Below are 22,235 nucleotides of genomic sequence, written 5' to 3' on the forward strand. Positions count from 1 at the left end.
CCCCTTCTAGAAGTGACTTTTTGTTCTTACTCAGCTGTCACAGGCCTGGGATGCAATTCGACTCCAGCAGCACAGACACAAACGCAGACTGCATAATGCACTAAGAAACATAATGGTGACCATCCTGTGTAAAAAAACCCTCCTTTTTCATGCTAAAAAAAAAAAAAAGTAGAGCTAATCTAGGTAACTGAAGTGCAGCTTAATCCCATACTGATGGCAGTTGCACTCACTTCAGCCTACACCCACTGCACTGATTTCCACTGGGCTGGTACCTGAGGAATGTGAATACCAGTGAATCAAAAATCACAACTTTTTTTTTGTTGGTTTTTTTTTTCCATTAATAATCTGCTCAGAGCTTCCTTAAATGCCTACTTGACCTGCTGAGGTTTGATCTCTTCTGCAAGTTTGGCTAATCTACAGCACCGCTGTTTCACTGCAAGAGCGCTGTTTGCATATTAATTCCTAAAGGTAATGAGTGTCTCTGAAGAGCTACAGTGTTTTTCTAAATTGTGTGAACATCAATATTACACTAGAAAAAAAGAGGAATTAAGTATTGCACACAAAAGAAAGCAGCTCAACACAGCTCGAGATCTACAACTTTTAAACCAAGAGGTTTCCTCCCTATGGTCCCCCACAAAGATTGCAGGAGAAAGACAATCGCAAAAACGACAAAGGATTTGTTCAGCAAGGAGACTGACTCCTTTTTACACTCTTCTAGGAATGGAAATTAAAGTCAAAGTAAATTGAGCGCAGTTTTCCTCTGTGGTTCAGTTGAAGTGGATGGATATTAAGGAATTTCACCAAACACAATTTGTTCACTAATATGCCTAACGTGATAATACAAGAAAGGAAAGGACATGTCACTGAATTAAAAAACCACCAGTACTGTTAAAATGAAAGCATGTGTTTGAAAACCTTGGGTTTTTTTCTTCACGTTTGTTTGGGGTTTTTTGGCAGTTATTACTACAAACAAATCAAAATCTAAGATTCAGACAGCACAGCATTTCGTAGCCATCTGAAGGCCTACTGTTCTCACTGTAAACACAATTGGAGATGATAATTTAACTTCAAAAGGGTTTTCCTTGGCTTTCTTGTTTGGGAACAATGTAGTTATCCTGAATTTCACTGATACTTGAGTAGAAGTTATCTTCTTTATTTTCGTTGAGAAAGTTACAAATGTTTTCCAAGCATAGATCCTTCCCACCACAGAGCTGATCTTAGCTTGGAAAATAGGCAGGGTGGAGAAATGGAATACACATTAAAAAGTAGTTTAAATGGCATTTTATAAAAACACATGTTTTGAGTAATGGTGGGACCTTCAAACCACAAAATAAGTAAGAATAAAGCCAAAACGAGATACCTTGACGTAATATTTACACAACTAAATAAAAAAACAACAAAATTAATAAAACCAACCCTTATTCCCTACCAGCAAAAATACAAACCTCAAATCAAAAACCCACAGGAAAAAGCATAAGAAAGTAGAAGCAGAGGCTGAAGACAAAACATGCTTTTTCCAGGTATAAATGTCCTTTCTTCAGATGGTAAAGTACTCAAACACATGGGCACACAAATTTTAATGATGCTGAAGAATCACTTATTATACAGTTGATTGTGCTGTCACATGAGAGCTTTTGTGTGGGAGTTAAAAACTCATGATGTTAAAAACTCGTGATCTCAATCTGTCTCATACATAGAAAAAACACCCATCACCAAAACCCCACAGATACACTGAACAGCAAACCCACTAAAATCATGGGACTTCCAGATGAGGTTTTTCTCATTCTTTTCAATTTAACATTTGGAAAATTAATGCGCAAATCACAGTTTCCAGCTTCCTACAGGAAAAGAAGTTTCCACACAAATGAGGCATAATTCATAATCCCGGGGTACACTTGGTTTTCAATTTGCTCCTGGCAGCATTCATATGGCACTCCCTGCTCAGGGTCACAAGACATTATCCATCAGCTTTCAGGGCTAATTGTAACAATTCCAATTCTTCACGGTGGAGCATAACTCTTTCAGCGTGCTCTTGAAATTGCTCTCTGCCCAGAAAACATTGCCTCCAGAATGCCATCCATATATGTTTCATTACCTCACCCTACAGCAAAGTGGGTTGGAATTATTCCCTTCTGACTGTGAGGCCTGTTTACAGAACCATGGAATTTTCTTACGTAAATAAGCTTTTGTTCACAGAATCCCAGACTGGTTGAGGTTAGAAGAGACCCACAGTGAGTCATCTGGTCCAACCTCCCTGCCCAAGCAGGGTCATCCCAGAGCACATGGCACAGGATTGCATCCAGATGGTTCTGGAATATCTCCATTGAGGGAGACTCCACATCCTCTCTGGGCAACCTATTGCAGTGCACGCAGTAAAGAAGCTCTTCCTCATATTCAGATGGAATTTCCTGTGCATCAGCTTATACCCATTGACTCTGTCCTATTGTTTGGCACTGCTGAGCAGAGCCTGGTCCATCCTCTGACACCCTCCCTTCAGATACTCAGATAGACTGATGAGGTTCCCTCTCAGTCATCTCTTCTTGAGGATGAACAGACACAATTATCTCAGCCTCTCCTCATAAGAGAGATGATCCAGTCCCTTAATCATCTTTGTGGCTTTCCACTGGACCAGCTCAGGAGCTCCAAGTCTCCCTTGTACTGAGGAGCCCAGAGTTGGGCACATCACTCCAGATGTGGCAGGATCACCTCCCTCAACCTGCTGGCAATGCTCTTCCCAACAGACCCAGGATACCTTTGGCCTTGGCCACAAGGGCACTGCTGGTGCATGGACAGCTCGTTACCCACCAGGGCTCTCAGGTCAGCAGGTCAGCCCCCAACCTGTACTGGTGCATGGGGTTATTCTCCCCCAGGAGCAGGACCTTTGCTGAATTTGGCACAGTTCTCTGCCCATCTCTCCAACCTGTCGAGGTCCTTCTGAAGAGCTCACGGCCCTCTAGGGTATCGGTCACTCCTCCCACCTTTGTGTCCTCAGCAAACTTTCTGCCCTTTCGTCCAAGTCACTGATGAGTAACTTAATACTGGGACCAGTACTGAACCTCAGGGGACACCACACATTCCCAGTGTTGCCTCACACACAGGGCAACTCCACCACCAACACTTCCCCGGTCTGTCTCTCCTGAACAGTCTTAACTCTCAGGGTCATAAAATTTCCAGCATCAGCACGTGGTAAATTAGTGAGATTTGTATTGTATAACACTTTTACGGTCTTTTTTGGGTGTTAACTGAGTAGCTTTGTTTTGTAAAATAAAATCATAGACAAAAGTGAATTTCTTGCAGGTTCTATAAAAAACAAACTTTAAACTCAACACCATGCAACCCTCTCGTGGAATGATTCTCATTTTTCTGCTTGCAAGACTGCAGTGGAACAGAAGCAATGCCGAGGCTGGAGAAGTAAAAGAAAAAAGCAAACAAAACAGCTCAATTACAGATAACCCTCAGTCTGCAGTGAAACCAACTCCACAGAGATCTGTTCCTCGTAGGACAACTGCCCTAAGCCCCTCTGTCACCAGCGATGCTGTAGGAACAGCTGCCGATCAAAATGTAACGAAAAGAAGAGAAACGATCAGTGGGGTAAACACCACATCCCTGAGGGTCTCTGTTGGCACCACTCTACCTTCAAATGTGCCAAAAGATGGGACAAATAACTCCACCACCAACTACCACAGGAGCCCAATAACTTCAGCAACTTTCAGAACAACAGGTGACTTTTCTGGGGCAATCAAAAGTGCTGCAGCTACATCTGATTCCACAGTGGCACCAAGTCACTCCACAGTCACCTCCCTTACTCCTGGGGATTTGGAGCTTCCAAGTGATAATTCTTCAATCAACCCCACCACGTTGTTCCCCATCAGTGCCACTCTCACATCACCCACAGTAAAGCAGGACAGCCCGACCCCAAATTTCAAGCCCACTCAGCAGACAACAAAGCTGAATTATAATTCCAACAACCCTTCTACTGCATCACCTAATCCAAAAGATGCCAGTGAAGGTAAGGATCTAACTAAAGCTCAACTGGTTTAATAAAATAATAATGCTGAAATAAAACTTTCTTTTGAACTTGATTGAACTTGAGGCTTTATAAGATGTGTGGATTCATAAGTGACCTAGTACAGACTAAATCTAAAGCTCACAAAAAACCAACCAACCAACCAACCAAACTAAAAAACTTTTAAAATTTGCTGTTTACTCCTTTATTTAACATTTCCAAGAGTGGGGGAACCTAATGATCAGATACTGCCTATCCACACTGCTGTGAGCCTTCAAAGCAGATGAAGCAACTGCACCTAAAACATATAACACAGCAACTTCTTTAAGTTCAGAAACTTTGGTGACCAAAGATGACTTCTTCTAAACACTTTCAAAGGAATTACTCATTGTGCAATTTAATTACCAAGTTAAGGATGCGTGGGAAAACAACAGAGCATAAAACTGTCATGGCACTTCTCCATCCTGCTGCTCTGAATCAGGTCTTCAGGAAAAGAAAAGGGAAGATTAGAAGGCATGGTAATTTCTTGCCATTAATTACCTTTCAAGCTTTTAACACAGGACTGAAAGGTTTATCCATCATAACCAGTACAGTACAGTTTGTGCTAAGAACTAAAGGAGCATCAGACTCTCACGTTTCCCATCACAGTTCTAATAATTACAATGCACCTGATTCTTTAGATAATACAGATTGAAAAGGAAAAGAGGTGGGAGAACAAGTTCAGCTCCAAGAAAAGCTGAGGACCTTGAAGAACAGTTTTATGAAACTTGAAGAAAATCCTGGAAGGAATGCAGTTATTCTGCTAACTGAACAGGTGCATTGCTGGATTTTTTTTATGTTGCAAAAATTGGTACTCTAAAATTTAGTCATTTGAAATTGAGAGGCTGCAATTTTGAACTGCTGGCTTAAATGCTTATGAATAATTGCATTCAAAGAGTGATTACTGCTTATTTCTTCAAATAAAAAATAGAGGTTGATTCAGTAATTAAACCTGGAACCTTTTTTATTGGACTAAAAACTCATTTAGCCACCTTTTTTTTTTTTTTTTTCCTAAACCCCAGTTATGACCCTGAAACTCAAGGATGGAGATGTCTGTTTCCTTTTACAGAGGTAGAAAGTTTCTGCAGAGAGGCTGGTCTAGTCATAGTTAGCCAAGCGTTTCAGATCCTTGATGAAAAGCCTCATTCCACAAAGCCTCAGCTGCTATAAAGTCAGAATGAAGCATCTGGTTTTATAGATTTATAATTCCCATTTAACTACCTTGCCTTTCTCTCTTTCTCTCCCAGACAAAACCAACAAAGGAGGAGTAATAGCTGGTGTCATTGTAGGAGCCATTTTGGGATTTGCATTAATTGGCCTGATTGGATATTTTTTATGTGGTAGGAAAAGGTCTGAGTCCTTTTCCCACAGACGGCTTTATGATGATACAAGGAGTGACCCAGGTAAGGAACAGCACCAGCATTTTGCACATAAACATTTATTTCTCCACAGGCCTGCTTAAATGGTCTGGTCTTACTGAATTATTAGGATATCATCAACTCCAGTCAAACTAGTTTTCAACTGATATTAATTTATTATTTTGAAATTTTAGCTTAACCAATACTCCCCTTAACTCTATGTCTCCTCCTTACAAGTTATTTTTTTAGCCTCTGAAACATCAGGAAAATCATATCTAGTATCAGTGAACTCAAAGGATTGTGGACAAGTTCACAACTATAACAGCTCAAAAACTCTCCCAAACTGATTAATTGAAAAAAAGTCAGACTCTCTACTCATCCAACATCACTTACAGAATGATGGACAAAGATATCTGTTTCTATGAGTAGAAATATTTTTAAGAGGCTTAAAAATTAAAAAAAAAATTGCTTTTGTCTTCTCCATGAGTATATATGAACTTGTATTAAAGTGTAATCACACTCCAAATATTTGTATCATGTTCCTGGACTTCATTTTTAAACGTTTAAACAAACACCGGGAGGCTAAACACACCTTTTTTCTCACATAAAATAAACCTAAATAAACTCTAGCAACACACCTTTTCATGCCTTAAATGCAAGAGCTGAAAGCTGCCAGATTAGGAAGCAGCTTTGGAAGTCTGCCACCCATGTGGGTGCTGAAGGGGTGTGGATGGGAGCACACGAGTTATCTGCAGATTGTGAATCAGCTCCTTTATCTTCTGCCCTCCCCTATGTCAGAAAGGGGTTAACTGGGTGTAACTGCGAGGGGCTGACGAGGTGTCTGGTGGATGGGGATACAAATAATCTTTGAAGCAATATATTTTAAAGAAAAAATTTGTATTATCCCTTCAGTTCTCCACTTGGACAACTCACTCGGACCGTACGACACGAGTTTCGGAGGCACATCAGACAACAAAGCCAGCACAGCAGACAAGCCAGAGGAGGACACTGCAGGGCACCCATCCCATGGCATTCCCATGGCTGACATCTCACCATCCCACCCTTCACCATAATGTTTGTTCCAGATTATATTCTTGCCTGCAGCTGTTTTCTTACAGCCATTACCGTGCAGAGTTTTGAAAACTAAGAGAGAAATCACAAGACACTCTGATGTGCAAGAGGCTGTCCAGCAGCAGAGCATGACTGTTCTACCTTGTAATTAAATGATCAATCCGTGGTTTTTCTGGAAGGATATTATACTTGCTTTTTTAGAAATAATATAGACAGATAGCATCCAGGTAAGACTCTGCCTTGTATAACTTTTGCCAGCAATGCAGACATTGTAACGATATTTTAATATCAAATAAAAAAAATCCTCAGTTTAACTACCCTAAAGTGAAACTATGGTGTCCCAATATAATTTCTACCTGATAAATGACTCACAGCCCCACTTTACATTTGTACCTTCCTCCGTGAATATGACAAAATTAATTAGATTTACTTGGATTACTCAGTTTGGATTACTTGAAGTTTGCTGTAGAGAATGGAACTACTGAGTAACATGAACTACATCTAACTTTTGACTAGGATGACACTGAATTAAAATCACTATCAATGGGAAAAAAAAGAAGATAAGCTTATACTCCTCTGTCAAAGTGATCTCGTAGAAAAATTATGTAAAACGTGTCAGTACAGGTCAGACAGAAGAAATACTAAACATGAGAAGAAGCGAATCTCTGCTAGGTATATAGATATCCTAAAAACCATGGTCTAGTTCTGTCCAATTAAAGCATAAAATATGGCAGTATAATGCAAATAATTGCATAGTTCAATTGTTTCACAGTTTCCTGATAAAGTAAATTTCTCCTTACACCTGAACCTCGCCCTCAGCTGAAAACAGAAAGAGTTCTCCCTAAGGAGAATTTGAGGATAGAGATGAAGAGATGCTAAGTGTTGTCTGCACTGGTAAAGCGAATTGCAATGTATTTTAGGAATTTATGAAATAATTAATAATTAATAATTGCAATGCCACAATAGCAAGATTAGGAGTAAATGAAGAAATATCACTGAGGCAAACAAAGAGTGCCCTTCAATTATATCATATTAATTTTTAACAATCCAATTCTGATTTTTGCACGTGCTTCTGTTGCCTATGTAACTCCTTGATGTTTTGATTTTGTTTGTATATTGTTTTCTGCTTTTACCATACCAGCCTTCAAAATTCATGACACTTGTTCATCCTCCACTTTAAGTTAGAATCATTAATGCTTACTCATATATATTACATAAATAAAGCTGTTGTGTGCCATTTTATCCAAGACTTGAAAACTCTGGCTTGAGTTCAGACAGCTCTATGTCTGTGAACTGGTGTTGTTTTCTCAGGATTCACACTGACAAACATTTATATTGGTAAAATTCATTATCTCTAGTTCTATTCTTCCTCCCTATTTCCCAGCAGCAAAAGACTATCAGCTTCAGTGAAAGGTCATTCCATCAAGCATTTCATGCTGGAACCATCAAATCTGTATTTTATGGCACTATTACACTGACCTATTACAAGAGATGTCCTGGGTTGCACAAAGACTCTGATATCCACCTTTTCTTTCCTCTTTTCCCCAAATATGCCTACTAATCTAGACTGTGGGGAGGGATTAAGATAAGGGTGGCCCTCTATTATCTGAGGAGAAGAATGTATCCACCAGCATGAAGAGAGTGAAAGGCTGATTAACCTCTATGTTTGCCTCTAAAAAGACTTCAGCCTGAATCAATATAAAATTCAGGCTTAGTGACACTAAAGACAGTCATTACATTGACAATAAAAGGCATTATTTTCACCCATTATTGGCACAGAAATTGAAGTGAATGAAAACAGGAAAAAATATGTTTGTGATAAAATCCCTCTTTAGACTTTATCAAGAGCTGTAATCTCCCTGCATCAAGTAATGATATAAAAGGGTTGGGTAAACTAAAAAATGAAAAGAAAAAAAAAAAAGTAAAAATGTACTTACCCCAAATTGCCATGAAAATAGCAAAGAAGACAGTCCCTCCATTATCAAACAAATGTGTAACCTAAACAGAAAAACATCAGGAACAATTAATATTGCCACATTCTGTTTTGCCCCAAAAATCCCAGAATACAAAACTGATGTAAGAAGCTAAAAGCTCAGCTTTCTGATAAGCAGTCCTACTTGCATGTTTTTTCCACCAAGGTTTGTCACACTCTATCTTTCAGTAAGGTTGAAATCTGCAGCTCCAGACTATCACTTCATGCATCATCATACACCAAGAGCTGTTCTGTCCATGTCCAGACAGGCTAAAAAATCATCCAGAATTCCTGATATATATGGTCGGTCAGATTTAACCTCAACCTTTTCTATTTTACAGTTTTTATGAGCTTAAACAACTCTTCACTTTTCTTCCTCTACTTAATGTCTCTTTTGATTCCATTTTATTCTTCTCCTGAGCTGTTTTTCAGTTTCTCTCCAGGTAAGAACAGCGTGTACATTCCTTTTTAATCCAGGAATTATATTCAGCCTCTCAAATTGTTGACATCATCTCATTTTTAAAAGGCTTGTGCACTTAAACTCCAACAAACATTAAATCATTTCTATATATCACCCTCTAGAAGCTCCCATAATTCTAAACTCTGAACTTAATTTCATCTCATGAATGCTCTTGTTTTAGTTGGATTTATTCCTTATCTTACTCTTGGTCAAAGGAATTTTTTTTTGAGCAGAACAGCTGTTCTTAGTGATTGAAGATACCTCTTGAAATAGAGAGTATTTATTTATATGTATTTATTTATTTATACTTGCTGAAGATGAGTATTGATTGAAAATCAGGTTTTGCAATGCCTATGGATCGTTCTAAGCATCTGAGTGGGTGAATTTGATTCTTACAAAACTCACGAAAACACGCATGAAAACACCAGAATTTATATTACAAAAATCTGCAATTTCCAATATTCAATCCATAAGATGAAACTGTATCTAGAAAGCTGACATTAAGGTCATTATACTTCCTGTAAAGTTAAAGTTGCCAATTTATAGCAACGTAATTTATCCAGGGATAACGGGCCCACACTTCTTCTAATGAAGGGTGGTTTAAGACATTGATGATAATTATTATGCAAAGCAGAGACTTCAAATTCCTATTTGAAAAAAAAAAGGCATAAAGCATTATAAAATACTAGAGCAAACCAACTTATCATCAACAGGCCTATATTAAAAGAGGATCTGAAGAAGGAGGAAAAAGGAATGAAAAAGTGCTGCAAATGGTTCTGATATCTATTGTCCTAAACCACTCTTTGAAATAAGAAGAGAATGTCTTGAAATGGAATATTATTGAAAAAAGGAGAACTTATCCTGCAGATAGATTTTCATTCTTCTAGAAAAGTCTGGCATTACTGCTTCTGCCTCAGAAATCAAGAAAACTAACTAATGAAAGCAGAAAATGTTCATAGCAATTGTGTTTCTTGCACCTATTTTATTTCTTATTGAGTAAAATTATAATATTGTGAGAATTTATTATAAACATATATTTTATCTGTATGTGAGTTCTGTTTTCCTTTTTTTTTTTTTTTTTTTTTGAGGTTTGGAAATGGGAATTGCCCATGTGGTATTGGACATCAATTAATCCAGTATGTTCCCTGGATCATACAGTGGGATCAACTGTCAATCAAATTTGTATTTTGCTTTGTTTTTCTTTTGCTTCCATAAAGGAAAACACAAGCATAATGGGCATGAGGCTGAAAACGTGGGATGTGAACAAAAGCAGCACAATAACTCTGATGAACATTATTGGTTTGGAGTGCAGATCTGTGTGAGGATATGAGTTTGGATACTCTGCTCAGTAAACAGTGCCTCTTTCCAAGAAAACACAGAATTAACCAACCAACCAACAAAACCTAAGCCAGCAGAATTAATGTTGCTAAGAGGAGAAAACAGATCCTCGGCTCCTGATTCGGTTTTGTCTTCATAAAGAGTGTTGAGGAAAGTCTTTCAGGACCACACTCTAAATTAAGACTTGACAGTCTAAAAGGCTAAATGCACAGTCTGGGACTCTGTTGATCAGCACACCTGATGGATGCTGTCACCATCAGACACAACTCGAGGCATTTCAAATCCACCCTGAATCAACACCCTGCCCAAGGCGTGCAGGGTGCAGGACCCGTGCAAATCCCAGATCAAAGAGTCCACCTGATGTGGGTGAGAATGACAGCCTGGTCATTCAGCATTCCAGGCATTACCTGCCTTTCCCTTCAACCATAAACCTCACTTCAGTGTGGCATTTTTAAATGGAAGAGGGAGGGGATGAAAGAAATGGGTGGGAGCAAGAAGGATAAAGGCATCTTTTGTATTCTGTCTCCAGCTTTACAAAAAAGCTTGGCTGAAGAAGCATTTGAAGTATATAATTTTTCTGGCATTAATCTGTTCTGTCCAAAGTGCTCCTCTACAGGGAAACATGGCAGATATTTAAGAAAGAACCCCTGGCAGCAATTTTAATAATCTGAAACATGAGCACAGGCCTTACATAAATGAGGCAGGTCCTATGACATAAGCAGGTTTGGGGAAATGAACTTTAATCACTTAAAGGAACCCACTCCTCCTAATTAACTCAACGTTTATGTGCTCTACAGTGAGCTACTTGAATGACTGAGGATTAAAACTCTTACTCCAGAATAAGGGTGCTGATGTCTGGAATGAATCAGGAATAGCTTCCCTTGCCTATCAGCTTTTTGGTTATGTAGAAGGTAGATAGAGAAGTAAGTTATGACATAACCAGAGGAAAAGGCTGCCAAGCTCCACCTCTGGAACAAGAAAGAAGCAGGAAATGCCGTTTTCTTTTCCCAGAGAGCAGATCCAGTGACTTGTTTTTAAATACATCAGTTCCCCTTACGTACATTACTAACAGTGCTTCAGAAAGTACAAAGGACCATTTGATTTGAAATCTGACTACAGTTTTCTAACATCCCAGATTGTTTTCATTCACTAATTTGGGTGCAAACACACATTTAGATATTTGCTGCTCAGCTTGAGCGAGATGGTGGCAACCAGGGGGAGCACAAACCCAGCTGGAAACCAGACAGTCCCTACCAAGAGGTAATGAGTGAAGGTGCTGTGAACCTTTTCTTTAGAGACACCACCCTGAGTGAAGGCATTACAAGTTATAACCTTTATAAAAAGCTTCATTGAGCTTTTTTTTTATTGTTGTTTTTAATTTTTCTTTGCCACTCAATTGGCCAGATGGCAATCCTATTCCTTCCCAAAGAGACTTCTCTCTCTCTCTCTCCCACGCTTGGGGGAGGTTCAGAACACACAAATCCTGAAAAGAGACAATTTTTGTTTGTTTGCTGTGCTCTAATCCAAGGTTGATGGGTTTTTCAGAGCGAGAGCATTGGCAGGAAAAGCTGGGAGCTTACTTCAATTTCTATAATTGCAGACATGAGAAAAGAGTGCCTGTGACTGTGGAATACCAGTGGTAACTGCTTGTCTTCCCTGGTTGTCATCTGAATTTTTCTTCAAAAGGATTGATTTGAAAACAAATGAAGCATGGATGGGCTGCCACAGTTTTTCTATGGCAATGAATTATTCACAATGTGGCATTAAATGTGAAATGTACGTGATTTAAGCAGATGATGCCAGTGTAAATATAAATAAGACAAAAAGCTGCTTCTTATTAACTGGAGATGTTAACAAAACAGGATCTAAAGTGTATTAACTTCCTGTTAAACTGCAGTGGACTGCTGAAGAGGCACTTACCATCTTCTAAAAAAAGGGATTTCTGGGATGGGTTGTATAGCTTGCACAATGCTATTTCAATTAAGAAAGTTTTAACTTCTAGTGCACATTAAAAAAAAATAGTAAAATAAAAGTTAAAAAATAAAATAAAATTAAAATAAAAGTAAAAAACCCTCATGCAGCCATTTTCTGCTCTATAGATACAGTAGTATTTAAAAACTCTTGCCTTAAGTACAACATTTTCAGTGATATTTCAGTGAATCAGTATTATAAAATAAAAAATTAAATTTGGAAGTTGCAAACATTAGTAATTTTTAAGAATATCTTCACAGATAGATTTGTTCAGTTTTACTCAACATTGGTCCTATCTGTAAGAAATTTTGAAATCTAAAACAAAAGTCATTTTCCCTTTCACACTGCCGCAGTTTTGTTGTAATGCACGAGCTCAACAGAGCAAAGAACATCACAGGCACATTATGCCAGAGAATTCCTTTAGGAGAAGCAAAAATTCAATTACAAAAGTAAGCAAGGGAGAGAAGTTAGCCACAGGGGAAAGCAGCAGAAACCAAACACACAAAAATTTTTTATTACGGGGGATTTAAGTGGATGAAAATAACGATTTATTAATAAGGAAACGCTCACAGAATTTTAGAACAATCTTTGATCGTTTCAGATCATTTCCTGATTAGAAAGATGAATTAGAAAGGCTGAAAAAAAACTCTCTGTAGAGAAACAACACACTTCTCAGGAAGCTTTGCTGAAACAAGGGCAGCCATTACCCAATGAAAGGGGGTCTTTAGACAAAAATTAGCTGGATAGCAATAATATAATAATATAATAATATAATATAATAATATAATAATATAATAATAATATAATATAATAATATAATAATATAATAATATAATAATATAATAATATAATAATATAATAATTACCTTGGCGTAAATGCAGCTCTCGTTGAGTTTTTGTAGCGTGCAATTGCGCTCACACATAGGGCACATCACGGTTTCATTTGCCTCGCAGATCTCTTTGCTTTAATGTGAGACAGGAAAATAAAGATTATATAAAAAGACTCCCAGCATTCTCAAAACTTTCTGAGGTTACACCATTTGTGCTCCCTGTTTGTTGGCAGTGCCCACGCCACAAAACTGGACCAATAAAACAAATCAGAAGTGAATGTTTGCCTTGAAAAGCCTAATCCCAAATCAGAAACCTGAAAACTACGGGCCCTTAGGGTGCTATGCAATATTTTTGGCCATCATGTTACACTTCTCCCACTGGTGAATTCCCTCCCAAATATCACAAACAGAAGAAAAAAAAAATTGCTCACTGCCTTCCAAGCCATTTGCTGCCTATTTTTCTAAGTGGTGTAGAAGATACTAAACACATAATAATCGACAGACAGGGATTTCTGGAAGCAGTATTTCAAGTCCTTGCATTTTTATTTTCTACAGAAGAACTTATGCATAGGACCAATAAAAAAAAAAAAACAAACACTTTAATATCCTATTTTGGGGATCCCCATCATCTTCCAGCCACATTCTGATGCTTGAGAATCCTAAGATTTAGGAAGAGGAATTCACTGTCTTCACTGGGACCATTCACATTCAAAGCACAGCCCATAACTAATTGTCTTGACAAAGGCAAAGCAGAACTAAGAGAAGTGCAAAAATGAATTTCAAAGGAAATTTTAAACTGCAGTGAGTAAGCTTCCCAGAGAACCTCAGCTATTGCCTTTCCCCATCCTTTCAGCAATGATGACGTGCCTGAAATGATCCTATGACACACCAGGGAAGCAGCAGCATAAAATGAATGCCAGGAAATCCCTACTAATTTGTTTTAATAAACATTGCACTTACACTTTCCTTCTTCAAAAAGCTGAATTTACACTTTCAACACTGTTTGGGAGATTATGATTATTTCCAAATGAGCGGTTCCATTAAATACTGACATAACAGTAAATATAACGAAAGGATTAAATATAAATCTTAATCTTTGGTCGTATTTCACATAACATCACAATCACTAATTCACTGAAAGCCTAAAAATAATGTGAATCTGACCAAGAAATCATTCTGGATAGCTCTTAAGCCAGAAAGAGCATTTCAGAGTTGCAGAGTGGCAGAAATTTTAGTGTGTGTGTCACATCAGTGAATTTTCTTGCTTACATTTTAAACCAAATTATTAAGCACAGAAAAATCACACTTCAATCACAGGCCACAATGGTTCAGCAATAATGCAAACTGTTGGCAAATAAGAGGCCACAATGTACTGTACTTTGAATTTAAATTCAGATGATAAACGTTACATTTTCTGTATTATTCATCTTGAGTTAAAATGTTGATTTGTTTTTAATAACACATGAAGTTTCACAAAATTATACTGACAGCGATAGGTCATATGCTCTCATACTACTCTGCAAAGGCAATAACATTTGTTACACAAGTGTTTGTGACAGGTGCTATGTTAATTGTTATTCAATTGCAACTCAAATCTTCAGTTTAAGAGATCAAAATAAGCTGTTTTGTACTGTTCTTGCCTGTGTGTCTGAGATCTGACTGCAGCACATGGTGCAAAGACAGCTCAAGCTACGCTGTGCTCACGCCTGGCATTTCTGTTTGACAATAAAGGGACAATTTACAACGGTGAAAATTAATATCTATGGGCACATCCAAACCAAACTCTTTAAAACCATCAGAGTTATTTTTATGTGGACCAATCGACTTGACATGTAACTGGGAATAAAGACAGGTGACAGATGTGACACATCATCTGTTGAGAGAATCCAAATGGAGGGAGTGCTATTGGGCTATTTAAGCCCTTCCCTTTGACTACCACTTTGCATTTGAGGACTTTAGTGCTGGCTTATGGCAACCACAGCATTACTGAGCTTGATGTGAAACTCATGCAAGACAAAGAACGTTTCAGTAACGCTGCCCAAACAAACCAGATCTCAGGTGTGGCAATATTCTGCATCACCCGTGAATTACTACTGCACAAAACCTACGGCTGGCACGGCAAGCAACGGTCAGTTCTACCGCGATATATACTTGTTTATTTGCTTATTCCTTCTCTGCTGAAACCGTGCTGGATGTTTGGAAAAAGAAGAAACGATTGTTTCCTGCCCGAGGCCACTAGAGGGGGGTTGATGGCAGCTCCCTGAACCCGAGAGGTGAAGGCACATCACTGAGGAAATCACCCTTCTGCAAAACTAATTTGATCAGTTGCTAAGTTTAGATTTTTGTGGCACACAAAACAGACAAATTGGGCTGTTTGACAGAATTTATCGTACTTGGAATCACCACTTCCTAACGCAGACAGATTCCACGTAACTGGGGTAATAAGGCTATTTCACATGAAACAGTGTTCACCAAATAATACTGAATCTGGGGCAACGTGCCAGTTCTGACACTGCCACAGTGCCCTAGCGCTACTGTTAAATTCTTAATTGCCACTGACTTTCCTGTGTCTAGATTTTTCAGAATAATGTACCCAACTCTTGTTTCTTCCCGAACGCTGCTAACACTGCACCTGCACACTGCAGTAGCTGCAGCGGTTAAAATGATTAAAATCAAGTGATAGATTTTAAAACTCTTACCCTTGTTTATCCAGAAGTTTTCTTTAAATGAATGCAGAAGCACCAGAGAAATGATCTCACACTCCCAGACTCTGGCAAGAGTATGAAGTGTGCAGTCTGCCTGCCTGCTAATGCATGTCTTCTGCCTGCTCCAGGTAGGAGGTTTCTGTCTAATCCTCACTAACACCTTCCAGGCTAAAGTAAACAAATACGGCAAGGAGTAACATCTGTTATCAGTGGCCTTTCCAATTGCCTAAGCACACAAGGAGGAGTTGTCGATGCCACACCTTTGTCTTCCCCAAGAAGCGCCTGAAATACTAAGCTATACCTCGATAAAAGTGGATTATGGCCCCTTGTTCCCTTCATTGAAACTGTGCCACTGCACATGTAACAAACACAAGATTTTCAGTTCAACAGCTCTAGTCCCTGTGCTCTAAGAACAGGCTGACCCTTGACTTCATATCCACTGTATTTTGTGGATATTTATGGTGAAAAACAATCCTCACACAGAGAACAGTAGCTTAAAGATAGCATAGTTTCCTGTCTGCTACATTTATTGCATTTAACTGTATTTAATACAGTGTGAATTTCTACAGTTTCTCCTGAGTTTGCTGTAAAAAGCAAGATTTTTTTTTTTACATGTTATTATGTAGGATCTTACCTTACTTGGCTGGAATCCATTGTAAATAATCCATAGAGGAAAACAAAGAGCCCAACCAGGGCAGCAGGAATGAGCATTCCAGTGTACCATCCCAGCCAGGCAAAATACAGCCCGATTTTTTCACCAAAATATCGCCTACATGAAAAGGAAACATATGTGTTTAAAGTTAAAACTTATGGTGACTTCTATCTATCTCTATTATCACAATAGCAGAATAATTCTAAAAAGGAACTAACTGCCACCACAAGTTTATGGCAAAATTGTCACTTTACCAAAAGGTGGGTTTTTTTCAGGCAATAATAACGTTCTGGTGACATTCATTTGAGACTTATGAGAACATACAAGGATATAACTGAAGTGCCTCTGTAATTTTCATGTCTTTGCAATGGCTAAGTAGATGTACTAGTATCAACATTATTAGTTTAGTTAGCTTTTAATTAAGAGTGGTGGGGGAGAGAGAGAGAGATTTACACAGACACAAAAAGTTCTGGAAAGGAATAAACTAAGTTGGTATGATCTAAGCATTCCATTCTAAAAAGCATTTATGATAGATAATCGTGTAATATGATGTATTTCAAACTATAATTATTGAAAACAACAGTCTGAAAACACAAGCTGAAGACTGAGCCTTAATTCTTCAAAACTTGGGTACCAGTTGCTAGAACAGATGAAGTAGCAGTGATCAGAAAGTCAATCAAGGATGATACAGCACAGAATTCTCCCATGGCACATGCTTAGCTCCACAGATGATTGGTTATGACTGTCAGATCAGGAACAAAAACTGACAGCAAAGAAAATGAATCACTGGTATTCAATGTCAGAGGAGGAAAGCATGAAATTCAAGCATCACCATTATTAAACTCCAATTTTATATACATTATATATAATTCTAATTAATTGCCTGCTCTCAGAGGTGTTCTCACGAGGGGCGTCTCTGATCAGCACACCATATCCTGGGTTTGTATTTTAACTTTCACACTGTAGGCTCTGGAGCAGCTGGAACTACAGGCTCTTTATGCAGATTCATTTGAAATTAATTAGCCCTACACAAAAGGCCACCCAAAAGAAGCAACTTAGGGAATCCCAGTCTTATCTGATAACAGCACCAGGAATTTAGGAGTAGAGTTAGCACACTGTTGCCAGGCCGTTTGTACCACAGAAACTTTTCAGAGTACTAATACCTGATTAAATCGAGAGGCTGGTATTTGTACCACATTCCCCACCGTGCCCAGCGTTCGTACAGGAGGTGTCTGTGGTTCTGTGCCCCGTGTGTTTTGATGGGATGTCTGCTTTTGTGGCTTCCCTGAAAAAAAAAAAAACAAAACCACAAAGAAATACAAGTACATTACTAGGCACTATGGGAAAATATATAAGTTTCTTAGGTACTTTTGAATATAATTTTGAAAGAAACACTCTTTAATAAATAGGTCTCTTATTCTGGACATTTTTGGGACTTGCAATCTGGAGCCTGACAGAAGAGAAACTTATATGTGCCTGTTTGTATGCTTTCACCTATTTCAACTTTTCAAAGTTTTTCAAGAGATGTTTGTGGTGTGGAAACAACAGGATTGGCAATATTTCGAAGCTACACAGGACTCCTGAGGCATTAAAAGCAAAACACAAGAGTCAGTCTGACCCAAATGGAGTCGAGTCCTTCCCAGGCCATGTCTGGTATTTACAGATAATGTGACAGACTAAAATAATAGCCTCATGTCTGGCAGCCAAAAGGCAACACACAGATTGGCTAGAACAATGCTGAGCAAATCTCTTGTATTGATAATTTTGCTCTGATTCTGAAGCAGGATATATCCCTTAGTTGAACTTCCCCCCCCCCCCCCCCGAAAAAAACAACACCAAAAAACCACCACTTGGCTATGGGAAAGAAAATATTTGATCAATTAACTGCTAGTGAGCCAAATCATTTGTTGTGAGGAAGCTCCCCAGAGCAGTAGTTTAGAGTTAGTGATCAGACAGATTCCTGACCCTGGTAGATCCATGTAATTTAGCTATTTAGAATTTCAGCCCATATTTGAAATCTCGAGCACTCCCCACCATTCAAAGAACACCATTTACTTGCTGCAACCTGCTGATCCCATCCCCTGGCTTAAGAACGAGCTAAAAACCAAAGCTAAACATCGCAGGGTCCAAGTCTACTCCTTTCTCCTGACAGTCAGCAAAACAGCACACCCAAGATGCCAGTTCTGAGCCTGGCCTTTGCACCATCAAGGAACACCCAAGAACAAGAGCATCAGCTTATTCTCACTGTCAGCTGGCTGAATGATTGCAATGCATTACCCAGTGTTGCATGTTTTAAAATATCTTTTTCCTTGCTTCTTTCTGCAATAATAGAGTTCAAGTCTCAGCATTCCCACAACTGGGATTGAATTTTCGCTCTTATTTGCTCAAGTGGCAAAGGAAAAAAAAAAAAATTAAAAATAAAATTGAATGTTCAACCACTAGTCCTTAGCACCGAGTCAGGCAGCAATTGAGATAAAAGCAGCCTAAAAATACGACTTCATTAACCTTAACTGAAATGTGGAAATGGTAGTTTATGGTAAAAAAAAAAAAAGGAATATATAAAATGGATATGACAGCATAGCTTTGACGCCAGAGAAATCTTCCCAGGCATTTCTGGTAGTACAGCCAGCTTTCCCCTGAAGTCAGTAACACACAGCTGAAGCGTTAACAACATTGTTAAATTATTTATCTGAAACACTCCTCCTCCCCTGTATTCCCAGTATTTAATTATTAACGGCGTATTAAAAAATTACTCTGAGCCACCTGCAGCACCCAGTCCTTCCAAACGTGAGACCAAGTCACGACATTCAGCCCAAACCACCCCAGAGTTCAGAGCTGCGATTACCCTGCCCCTGAGAGCATTTCAGGTGACTGAAGACGTGTGGCTTTCTTGTCAGCATCAGAAGATTGTCTGAAAAGCCTCTTTAGTCATACACAAATTATTGTTAATTTTTTTTTTAATTAATGGGTTTACAGTGTTTAGTAGACTTTAAGCGACTGAAAGAGATATTGTCAAGCAGAAATTATCCAGAGCTGTTCAGGAAAGACTAAATGGGAAATAATTAAGTGACCTCCCTAACTGTGATCAAATGCCCCAGCTATCAGAAAAACAAAACATTTTGTAGCTGGTAAGCAGAAATAATTTAATACAAGTAACTGGAATAATTTGGAACAACTGATACCCTCACTAAGAATTCCACAGGCATTGTCCAGATCATAAAAATCAAACAGGAATTATAATATCCTAGCTCAGCCAGATGCTCCAGGATATTATAATACACGATGAAAGGAAAATTTTAAAAGTCAACATTAAAGTAAGAGAAACAAATTCAAAGCAGGATCCCAAACCACTAGTGCAAGCTTTAATCTACATGTAAAAATAAAAATTCAAATTAACCAGGTTACCTCATGTGGTGGAAATGCTGCTTCATATGTTCCATTGTTTAGTAACCTATTAATACCTTAAAAAAAAAAAGAAAAAGCATAAGTTCTGATATAAATATTTTATACCCCATTTTTCAAGTAGTGTGAATGTTCAAGTCTCATATTGAGAACGCAAATTAATGTTGGATGATCAGGATGCTGCTAAGGATGACAATAAACCAATAATCCCACCAACTGTTTGAGCAGATCTGGTTGATCCTTTTAAGATTTCCAGCTCTGTAATTCGTTTCATCTTCATAAACGTAAGGTTTTAATGCGCCTACATATTGAATTCTTAATTTAATTCTTGCAGAGAAACCAGGAAATCATGCATGCATCATCAAATAAAAAGCACATTGATTGTGCTGGACTGGAACTGCTGGACAGCAGCAGAAATATTGGGCTCAGTCCCTGAAAACCCTGTCAGTTTTCTGAGGTATATGTTACCTTTATTGTGGCTCTCGATCATGTAAAATTATAATAACCTCTCCATTTTATTTTAAGGAATGGGCAATTAGGAGAAAAATACTGCCAATTTTCACTGAGTTATTTAGGAACACAGTGATGGGACATTGCTTCACCTCTGATCCTGAGTGAAGGAAAAGATTTCAAGGAAAATAAAAATTAGTTTACTCAATTTTTTTTCAGGTAAGTAAAGATAAAAAATTTTATAGCTACAAGTTAGGGAAAAAAATAGAGCATTCTCACCCATTTTGGATTTTCCATCTTCATACTTAGTTCTCTGTAGCACATGATGCACGATCCTACTTCTCGTGGAATTGCTGAAGAAGCTATCCTTGTTGTTTATCGTAAAACTATTAAAATAATTAATGTTTTTTAATATTCAAAACAATGCACATGTGTTGAAACATAGTTGCTCAAGTGTCTTTACTTCCCTTGGTTACTGAACAAGATTTTACATCCCTAGAGCAGGTCCAATAAAGTTATCCTCATCACAGATAATTTTTGGGAAAACAGAACAACTAAAACTAAATTCTAAAATATCCTGCTATCTAGGTAATTTCTGTTCTGGATATAGTTAATTAAATAAAGATCTTCAGTAGCAGTGGTGGCCTTAAATTCAAATTACTCATGAGGTGACAGATGCCTGTGGTATGGAACCACCAAAACTACAAATTTAAAATAAATAAATAAATAAATAAATAAATAAATATCCATGCACTGGAAACTTGAGTAGCATCTCCAGAACCATTTGCCCTTAAGAGCATCCTAGGATGGAGCCAAATAAAGCATCCTTGCACAGATGGCTCCATTCTGGACGCCAGAAATCCAACAGGCAGGAGCTTTCGCCTGCTCAGCCGTGCCAAAAGTGATACTATTACAGTTGATTACATCAGCTGAGCTGGTTGAGTCCACTAGAACACAGCTTCTTCACTGAGCAGAAGAAACACTGTTTAGCCTAACTCATATTTCTACTCTAAATTAAATTTTCTCCCCTAAAAAAAATGATCACAAAGTAATTTAAAAACCAAGGAACAGTCAGGGGTTTAAAATCCAACTTTTTGAGTACTGAAAAGATTCATGGCACGCTTAAAACTACATCACTGTCAACACGCTGATCTGACCACACACAGTTTATATTTGGTGTCTATATATTTGTATTTTCAGAGGCAAGAGCCCTTTTTAAATGCAGATCTGATAAGACAGGAAAAAAAAAAGAATCATCCCTGGTTTTAGCTTGCCTCCAGGTGTTCCCAGTGTCAACAGCTGCATCAGGTCTTGCCTAAGTTAAATATGCAATTAAACAAAGCCAACTTGAGCAAGTATTTGCATTTTGTAACGCAACGGAAAGAAAAACCGAAAAACTTCTGGACCAAAGAGGCAGCGTTAATTTTTCAGCCAAATTTCTGCCTGTGCTACCAAGTGACCATCCAGGAACAGGTAACACCGAGGAGATTTTTGGCTTTGAGAGAAAACACGTAAAAACCACCAAATACGCTACTTGGGCATCTGCCAGCGACCATCTGTCAGCAGCTACCTCTGTGACAGCTGCTCAGCAGAAATGAGGAACCAGAACATCCTCGTGGTCCCTGGCACTGCCCTCCCCAGCCCCAGCACTCACTGGTGGATGCGGGCACGGCTGAAGGGGGCCGTGTAGCAATCTGTCTCCTCCAGGTCAGGCAGGGCCTCCTTATCCAGCTTCATTGGGTTCCTGGGCAGCCAACTTTTCAGCTCCCTCATGTTCCTCTGCAGGCTGAGACAGCGAGAAATCAGATTTCCACACCCTCACCTCCCCGGTGTTTCCATCCCCAGCACCGCGTGGTTAGGGACATGGCACCAGAAATGAAATGAAATGAAATGGAATCGGGAAGTTTTTCCACATTATTAAGCAACTAAAAGAGAATAAGGAGTTAACAAGCAGAATGCAAAAATATTTATTTGCAATCCA

At 38.5% G+C, this 22,235-nt stretch overlaps 1 protein-coding gene across 1 annotated transcript in view; it reads right to left on the minus strand.

Annotated features, from left to right (window-relative positions):
* The window catches only part of ANO3 (anoctamin 3), a 70,548-nt gene that overhangs the window by 17,070 nt on the left and 31,243 nt on the right, over positions 1–22,235 (minus strand). The window contains exons 7-13 of the mRNA XM_027901753.1: positions 21,909–22,040; positions 20,534–20,640; positions 19,808–19,863; positions 17,566–17,687; positions 16,385–16,519; positions 13,082–13,178; positions 8,412–8,472 (exon numbers count right to left, since the gene is read on the minus strand). Of these exons, the coding sequence (XP_027757554.1) occupies positions 8,412–8,472; positions 13,082–13,178; positions 16,385–16,519; positions 17,566–17,687; positions 19,808–19,863; positions 20,534–20,640; positions 21,909–22,040 (710 nt within the window). The remainder of the gene's footprint in view (positions 1–8,411; positions 8,473–13,081; positions 13,179–16,384; positions 16,520–17,565; positions 17,688–19,807; positions 19,864–20,533; positions 20,641–21,908; positions 22,041–22,235) is intronic.

This window comes from Empidonax traillii, unplaced genomic scaffold (genome assembly GCF_003031625.1).
Source record: "Empidonax traillii isolate 1590-97213 ecotype Southwest subspecies unplaced genomic scaffold, ASM303162v1 scaffold810:size284574, whole genome shotgun sequence".
NCBI lineage: Eukaryota > Metazoa > Chordata > Aves > Passeriformes > Tyrannidae > Empidonax > Empidonax traillii.